At 51.1% G+C, this 8861-nt stretch overlaps 1 protein-coding gene across 1 annotated transcript; it reads right to left on the bottom strand.

The window, feature by feature from the left end:
- Nucleotides 1–4937: 4937 nt before the first annotated feature.
- LOC100382192 (putative ENTH/ANTH/VHS superfamily protein) lies at nucleotides 4938–7090 on the bottom strand. Its single transcript, NM_001174951.1, has one exon. It carries the CDS (start codon nucleotides 7059–7061, stop codon nucleotides 5268–5270), a length of 1794 nt encoding a protein of 597 aa, NP_001168422.1. The 5' UTR covers nucleotides 7062–7090; the 3' UTR covers nucleotides 4938–5267.
- Between the last annotated feature and the right edge of the window lie 1771 nt (nucleotides 7091–8861).

Raw genomic sequence — 8861 nt, 5'->3', positions numbered from 1 at the left:
CTTCCTCCTAATTCTGTCGCTCCTTTTCAGCCCATGGACACTTTCAGCCTTATCTTCCTGGCCCAACACTTCAGTTACCTCTGCTGATACTGGTTTGCTGACATTCCCCGGTCGACGAAGTCCTGCTTGACCCCAAGCAGGGGACAGAGGAAAAGCCTGCTGCACAGCCTCCAAGTTCTCCCAAGTTGCCAACGAAGGCGGTAAGCCCGACCACTTGATCAAAGCCTGAGTATTGCCTTTGGAATCAAGACGCCTTTGCAACACCAGTTCAGGGATCTGGAAACCTGCCAACGACACCGGCAGCTGATCCACGGTCACAGAAGAAGGAACTGCTTTCTTTAACTGCGAAACATGAAAAACTGGATGAATATGCGATGAAGCTGGCAACGCCAATTTGTAGGCCACTGACCCAACTTTGGCGATGACCGAAAAAGGTCCAAAGAAACGGAAAGCAAGTTTCTGATTGGAGCGAGGTGCTAACGAGGACTGCACATAAGGTTGTAACTTGAGGTAGACGCTGTCACCCACTGCAAACTGTCGCTCCGATCGGTGCTTGTCAGCTTGAATTTTCATGCGCTGTTGAGCCCGCGCCAAGTGCTGATGTACCAATGCGGACATGACAGATTTCTCCTGGAGCCACTCAGCTAACTGAGGAGCTGGACAAGCAGCCTGAAGATCAATGCCAAAATGCTTTGGTTTGTACCCATACAATACTTCAAATGGTGACAGCTGAAGAGCGGAATGCCAACTCACATTGTACCAGAACTCGGCCAAATAAATCCACTGCACCCATTTATGAGGACAGGCATTCACAAAACAGCGCAGAAATGTTTCCAGACATTGATTGACCCGCTCCGTTTGTCCATCCGATTGTGGGTGATAAGCACTGCTCATATTCAATGCAACGCCTGCCAAGGAGAACAAGCTCTTCCACAATTGACTTGTAAAAAATCGGTCTCGATCCGACACAATAGCAAATGGTAAGCCATGCAAACGGTATACTTGTTGCATGAACACATGAGCCACCGAAGCAGCAGTAAAAGGATGCTTCAAAGGTATGAAGTGTCCGTACTTGGAGAACTTGTCCACCACCACCAAAACACAGTTTTTACCACGAGATAGAGGAAGACCTTCCACAAAATCAAGAGTGATTGTCTGCCAGGCACCAGCTGGAACAGCCAATGGTTGAAGTAACCCCGGATACTTGCTTCTATCCGGTTTAGCTTGCTGGCAGATATCACATGAGGCCACAAACTCCTGGATACTCTTCTTCATACCAGGCCAGGAAAACAACTGTTTCACTCGATGATATGTGACAGGAAAACCCGAGTGTCCTCCGACTGGAGAACTATGCATGGCCTTCAAAACAGTCTGTTGCATGGTTACATTAGAGCCTATCCAAATCCTGTCTTTGTACCTGATCAATCCATCATGGAGACTAAAATTTGGTATAGCAGCGCTGTCGAGGGAGAGCTTGGAAAGCAAATTCTTAGCATCTTCATCCGACAAATAGCCATCACAGATAGATTGACACCATTTGGGCTGAACCACAGAAATGGAATGACAGATTACCTCTTCATGTGTCCTCCGAGAAAGAGCATCAGCCACTCTATTCTGGATGCCTTGTTTGTAAACTACTTTGTACTGTAAGCCCAGTAGTTTAGTAAAAACTCGTTGTTGCCAGGGTGTATGTAATCTCTGATCATTAAGATGGACCAAACTCTTTTGATCAGTAAAGATAATAAACTCTGCGTGAAGCAAGTAAGGTCGCCACTGCTCCACAGCTATTAAAATAGCCAAATATTCTTTTTCATAAGTTGAAAGCCCTTGAGTTTTAATTTCGAGTGCCTTGCTAATAAATGCCAAAGGATGCCCCTCTTGTAATAAAATTGCTCCCACACCAGACTTGCAAGCATCAGTCTCAATACAGAAGGTTTTGTTGAAATCCGGAAGGGCCAACACAGGTGCAGTACATAGGGCCTGTTTGACAGCACTGAAGGAAATTTCATGATCAGAAGTCCAAACATACAAGACACCCTTGCGAAGTAACTCGGTTAAAGGCTTGGTCAAGATAGCAAAGTGACGAATGAACTTCCTATAATACCCTGCAAGCCCCAAAAAGCTCCTTAACTCTTTCACATTGAGAGGAGATGGCCAATCCCGAACAGCAGCCACTTTGGCTGAATCAGTTGCAACACCTTGCTCACTAATGATATGCCCCAAATAATATGAGATAGTTCGTTGGGCAAACTGGCATTTAGATAATTTAATGTGCCAATGATCCTGCTGCAATAGCAACAACACATCTCTCAAATGATTAAGATGCTCCTCAAATGTTCTACTGTAAACCAATATGTCATCAAAAAATACCAACACACATTTCCTCAACAATGTAGCCAGTGTGGTGTTCATAGCTCCTTGGAACGTCCCTGGAGCGCCAGACAGCCCAAATGGCATGACCACAAATTCATAATGTCCACTATGAGTCTGAAAAGCAGTCTTAAATTCTTCACCTGACTTTAGACGAACCTGATGATATCCCGAGACCAAATCCAAGGTGGAAAACCAACTAGACCCTGCTAGCTCATCCATCAATTGATCAAAAACAGGTATAGGAAATTTGCCCTTCACGGTTAGTGCATTCAAATATCGATAATCCACACAAAAACGATAAGAGCCATCTTTCTTCCTGACCAATAAAACAGGGGAGCTGAAGGGAGAGGAACTGGGCCTAATAAGGCCTTGTTGTAACATAACAGTGACTTGTGCTTCGATTTCATCCTTAAGTGCAGGTGGGTACCTGTAAGGGCGGATGTTTACTGGTTTGGCTCCCACCAATAATGGTATAGCATGATCACAACTTCTTACTGGAGGCAACGAAGTTGGAGCTGAAGTCACAGAAGAAAACTGGGACAGTAAGGACTCAATCTCAGGGTAAAACTTGGAGCTCTCACTTGCAGGCTCGGGTACAGACACGGATGATATCTGAATTAGCAAGCTCTCACTAGCCCCATAGTCTGAGCCATACAATGTAACAAAAGATCCATGATATGTAATAGAAAGCCATTTGTGACGCCAATGCACATGCATAGGGCTGTGAACCTCCAACCAATCCATTCCCAAAATCATGTCATAATGCTGCAGGGGAAGGACCTTCAAATCTTGGTGAAAAACGTGACCCTGTATCGTCCATTCAGCTCGAGGTAAAACGGAAGAGCAGTGCATAATACCTCCATTAGCCACCTTAACCTTTATCTGTGCTTCCACTAACAGGGCAGTAGGTAATTGTTGAATTAAGCACTGATTCACAAAAGAATGTGTACTGCCTGAATCAATTAAGATGGAAACCTCCCGCTGGTGCAGCCAACCCAACAATTGGAAAGCCTTTTTAGCTGGACCACCACTCACAGCCTCAGATAACACCACTAAAAACAGTTGGTCTTCATGTACAGATTCAGACTCAGGCTGCTCTGGCAACTCCTCAGGGGTAAACAACTCCCATACCTCCTGCATGGCCTGAAGCTGCACCGTTGCTGCACAAGTATGGCCCTTATGCCACTTTTCTGCACATCTGTCGCACAAGCCTTTGGCCCTACGGAAAGCCCGCAGTGCACCCAGTCGCTCATCCACTGACTTAGACGGTGGCACTGGACGTTTATCAGAGTTGGATGACACATTCCGATCCCCAGAAGGAGGAGAAGGTAAGGGAAAAGGCCCCTTGCCCTCTGATTTCGACCACGAACCCGATTCAAACCGAGGGAACGCACGACGTCGCCCCGAGTCCGCAACCTCTTCCTGTAACAGAGCCAAAGAGCATGCTGCATCCAAATCTCCCGGTCGCTGCATAATCACAACAGCACGGACCTCGTCCCGTAAACCATCCAAGAATCGGGTAGTAAAATATAACGGATCAGACACAGCACCATAGGCAGACAATTGATCCATGAGAGTGGAGAATCGAGCAATATAGTCGGACACAGAATTCGTTTGTCGAATCCTGAATAGTTGGCGTAGCAACGCCTGATGCTGGTTCTTGCCATAGCGATCAAGCAGTGACTGACAAAACAGAGGCCATTGCAAATCCGGGTGTTGACGCTGAACAGCTTGGAACCAACAAGCCACAGAAGGCGACAAATACATGGAAGCTACCCGAATCCAGGAATCAGGATCAACAAAGTACATATCAAAATAATTTTCACACCGTGAAATCCAGAGACGGGGATTATCACCCTCAAACGTTGGAAATGGTAGTTGTGGTAATTTACCCAACGAATGAAAACCGGACTCAAAATTCCTGTGACGAGATCCACCGGCATCAAACGCAAGACCAGGACAACGGGCACTGGACTGGACAGGAGGAGGTACGAAGTGATGCATACCCTTGTTGCTGGTTGGAACGTAGGTCGTGACGGAGCCAAAACCCTGCTCCGGCAGGATGGGTTCCTCACGGATGCCTCCAAAACCTTCTCCCTCAGGACCACCGAGTGCTCGACCGATCCTGGTTCCGTCGCGGCCTCGAGGGATGCCCGATCCCAGTGCTTGTTGAGCTTCCTCAAATCCAACTTGACGTCCTCCATGGTGGTGTCCATCTTGACACGCCAAACCGCCAAGTCCTCAGCGGCCACCTCCACAGCACTGAGGCGTTCTTCCTTGGCATCAGCGAACGCCGAGAAACGTTTCTCCCACTTGAGATCCATAGCCGAAAACTTCTTCTCCATTTCATCAAGAATCATCTTCGTATTAGGATCCATCACTCCTTGACGTCGCTGATGTCGCGTGAAATGAGGGTGAGGCGGTATGTACTCCAGATCGGAGAAGGATCGAGGATCGTTGCACCTCTGATACCAGATGTTAACGTGGTGGTGGCTGGGAAGATCGCTGGTGGCGAACTCTTGAGATGGAGAAGCAGGGAAGGTAAGAATGGAGCAGGAGACAGGGGAAGAACGGCAGCAGCCGAGAGAATCTTAGGAAACAGAATTCAGTTACAATCTTTGATGCCTTTCTCCAACTCCTTTCCACTACTTATTACATGCCAGCACAAAGCCCACTAGCTTAAAGCTCAAGCGACACTATTACGGCCATCTTCTGCTGCAGCATTTGCCTCACGCCATCCACTCTGGCCCAGATCTGTCGCTCCTTTTCAGCCCATGGACACTTTCAGCCTTATCTTCCTGGCCCAACACTTCAGTTACCTCTGCTGATACTGGTTTGCTGACAAAGACTTCATCATTCATCGCGGAAAATTAGCAAGGCTCGCAGTCGCATCGTTAATAGTACCCATACCCCCCATAGGGCACGGCCATGGCGGCGTTCGGCGCGAACACGCTGCCGCCGGCGAGGCCGTTGTTGAACCCGGCGGGCTGCCCCTGCATGCCACCATGCCGGTACTGCGCCCACATCTGCTGCTCCTGCACCAGCAGCTGCTGCTTCCGCTCCATCTCCGCCATCTGCACGTACGACGGCGGCGGCACCGCCAGCGACGCCGCAAACGGGTCGCCCCCGGCCACCTGACGCGCTGTGCTGCCGTCGGGGCCCAGGAGCATCAGCACCGGAGCCACCTGATGCCCGGGCAGCAGCGCCATGCTGCTCGCGCTCCCCGGCGCGGCCACCTGCCGCCTCACGGCGCCGTGGTCGTACATCCCGCCCAGGAGCAGCGTGTCCATCCCGCCACCCAGCGAAGCCGCCTGCTTGGAGAGGTTACTCGCCGTCTCCACCAGCGCCAGCTCCCAATCCGCATTCCTGGGCTCCGCGGCGGGCGTGTGCCACGCCGAGGTCACCGCTGGCTCTGGGGCGGCGTCCGGTCCCGATGGGAACGTGACCCAGCTGCCGTTCGTGGCCGGCGGCGCAGAGAAGAGCGCGAGCGCCAGCTTGTTGCCCTCCTCGTCCGCGGTAGCAGCAGTTTCTCTTAGGTCCACCAGGTCGGACTGACTGGCCTCTTCCGCCGGTCTGGGTGTGGCAGGCTCAGCGCCGATGGAGCGCGTTGACGGCGCCGGGAGCACCTTGATGCTGTTCATGCCGTCGACATGGCCGTCGTCGCCTTGCGCGTTCGCATCAGGCTGGTGTGCGAGTCGTGATGGCGCCGGCGGTGATGCCCAGGCGCGCCCCGCCCTGCCGCGCTCCCTCAGGAACTGCTCCATCGTCTCGAGCAACTTGTCGTCGACGCGCTTGACGTCAGGGAAGTCGGACGAGCGCGCGATGCCGGCGTCCTCGCACCAGGCATAGAAGGCCCGGAGCGCGTCAATCTGCTTGGCGGTGCCGACGTAGGTCTCGAAGGCCTTGACGCAGTCGGAGTAGTCCATGTCGAAGAAGCGGTCGAGGAGGAGGGCGAGCAGGAGCGCCACGTCCTCGTAGACGCGGAAGCTGTCCCTGAGCATCGGGTGGAGCGCGGCGCGCACGACGCGGCTGGCACCGGCGGCGCCCGCGGGGCGGCACGCCAGGAGGCGGTCGAGCAGGTGCCGCAGGTGGCGCGCGCGGCCCAGGAGCGCCTCCGCGTCCATGTCGTCCGCCGGCGCCTGCGGTGGTCCCGGCGCGACGCGGCCGTCGGAAAAGCGCGGCGGCGCGGGGAGGAGCAGGACGAGGAAGCGGACGCGGTCGAGGAGGTAGGTGGCGTAGGCGCGGACGAAGGCGGAGTGGTCCCAGGACCCCGGGTGTGCGTCGTCGCGGAAGTCGAGGAGCAGCGCGAGGACGGGCTCTCCCGCGCGGCGGCCCGAGACGGCGGGGCGGAGCAGCTCGTGGAGGAACGGCCGCGTGCCGGCTCCGCCCTCCACGTCGCCCTCGGCGGAGGCGAGGCGCTGCAGCAGCGAGAGGCACTTGGCGGCGACGACGTAGTCGCGGGTCCGGGAGAGGCGGCGAGCGAGTGAGGCGATGCAGGCGGGGGCGGCGCCCGTGGCGGACGCGAGGCGGAGCACCTCCCGCGCGTGGCGCTCGTCCGGGGGCGCGTCGTCGTGGGAGGTGGCGCGCACGATGGCCACGTCCAGGTCGGGCGCCACGGCGCCCGTCACCCGCGCGATGCCGATCGTCGCATGGTCCTTCACCGCGCCCAGTGCCTTGCGGATGGACATGGCGTCGGGCGGGCCGGGCGCAGTCCTGCTGCTGCTTCTTCTGCCGGTGCTCCTTCTGTTGGGGTTTGGTTTGGACTTTTCGAGGAGAAACCGAAACGAAGCGGAAGAAGACGAGGAGCAGCCGAGCAGACCACGCGGTTTGCGCACTTGATGGCCGTGATCGTCCGACGGAGGGAGATGGACGGCTTCTATGGGTTTGGAGACCCGAGTCGACTGGCCGACCTCCAATCGCTGACGCATGGGTCCCAGCATTACGTCAGCGACACGGCACGACAGGGATAGGCACCGGACTTTTCGAGGGAAACGAACGGAAGCGGTGCGATGCATTGCGAATGCGATGCTTGTCACTGATGAAGTTCTTTTTATTTACAGCGTAGTATTACTTTAACCAATCTTAATTTTCTCTAATGAATTTCTAGAAGAAGTGGGCCTGTTCGTTTTAGTCTCAGCCTACGTGGATTGAATAGAATTAAATGAATTTAAATCTATATCAAATTAAAAACCTTTTTAAATTTTTTTTCCAATCTCATGGGATCTTATGGAACAGGAATAACGACACTAGTTTTAAGGTTGTTTTCAGCGGTTTATCCAGCATATCTCCTATCTTATTCTATATTCTAAACTTTAATTTATAAACAGTACGTACGCTATGCTACAGATTTAAGAGCTTATTTAGGAGATAGAAAAATGAAAGAGATTGGAGCATCTAAAATACCTTAGTTATATAAAATCTGCTCTATTCCCCTGGCTCCGAGCATGACTAACAGAGTCAACATGGAAAGTTCCGCGGAAAGAAACAATCAAACAACCGTGCCGGAAGCCAATTCCAAGGAATCAACAATGATATGAATACACAAAGAAACATAGCGATGGTCGGTAGTACCACCTTCGTTAGGTCAAAGTCCATGCACCCGACATCGATCCTTCCGTTCCTTTTCGATCTTTTCTCAACATGGACGCGTTCCTGCCGTCTAGTTTTGGTTAGCGCTAGCTGCTACGTGCATGCAAGATACAAGTACAATTTTCTTTTCTCTCTCTCTATCTCTTCACTTACTTCTACTACAAACAAAAAACATTCACAAGTGTTTACCATATGCATGTGCACATGCTACGCTATTTATCACCTAGAATGAAACTTAGCCCACACGCTCCACCTAGTGCGCCACTCTACCCCATCTTGACCAACGCGCAATTAGCCCTACGCGTCCGACCAGGGACGGAGCCAGGATTATAATATAAAGGGGGCCGACTAATTCATTAATATTATATAGTGAAAATATATTATATCATGTTACAAGTTGTCATATCCGGCTTTAAGGAACAAAGTCAGGTGCATCTTATACATGCGCCAAGAAGACAATATATATAATAACAGAGTGTATAAAGATAAATGTCACAATAATCAGAGTATTTATTACATAGCGGAAGTCTTATTACAAAATAAAAGATAAATATAAAACAAACTAAGGATCGTCGTTGGCTCCTCCTGAACCACCTGTTCTTCTCCTATGGAGGGTGTGAGACAGCAAGGGTAAGCTCACACATGATCATAGCTCAACAAGTTGTGGGGAACCAGTGGACAATGAACTCACAAAGGTGGGAGTTCATATGATGTGTAAGGCTAATCAATGACAGAGGTTAAAGCTGAGCATTACTTTTAAGTAGTTGGTCAAAATTTTATTAGCAGTTACTAAGTGTAAGTAAATACCAAACCTTAAATAAAGTATTAGAATAAAATTAATAATAAACCCGTGCAATGCAAATGACAAATTGAAAAAAGTTTCATAATTTAATCATCAG

Source organism: Zea mays, chromosome 6, assembly GCF_902167145.1.
Source record: "Zea mays cultivar B73 chromosome 6, Zm-B73-REFERENCE-NAM-5.0, whole genome shotgun sequence".
Classification (NCBI taxonomy): domain Eukaryota; kingdom Viridiplantae; phylum Streptophyta; class Magnoliopsida; order Poales; family Poaceae; genus Zea; species Zea mays.
Note: the sequence above shows the minus strand (reverse complement) of the source record. Positions and strands in the feature narration are given on the sequence as shown.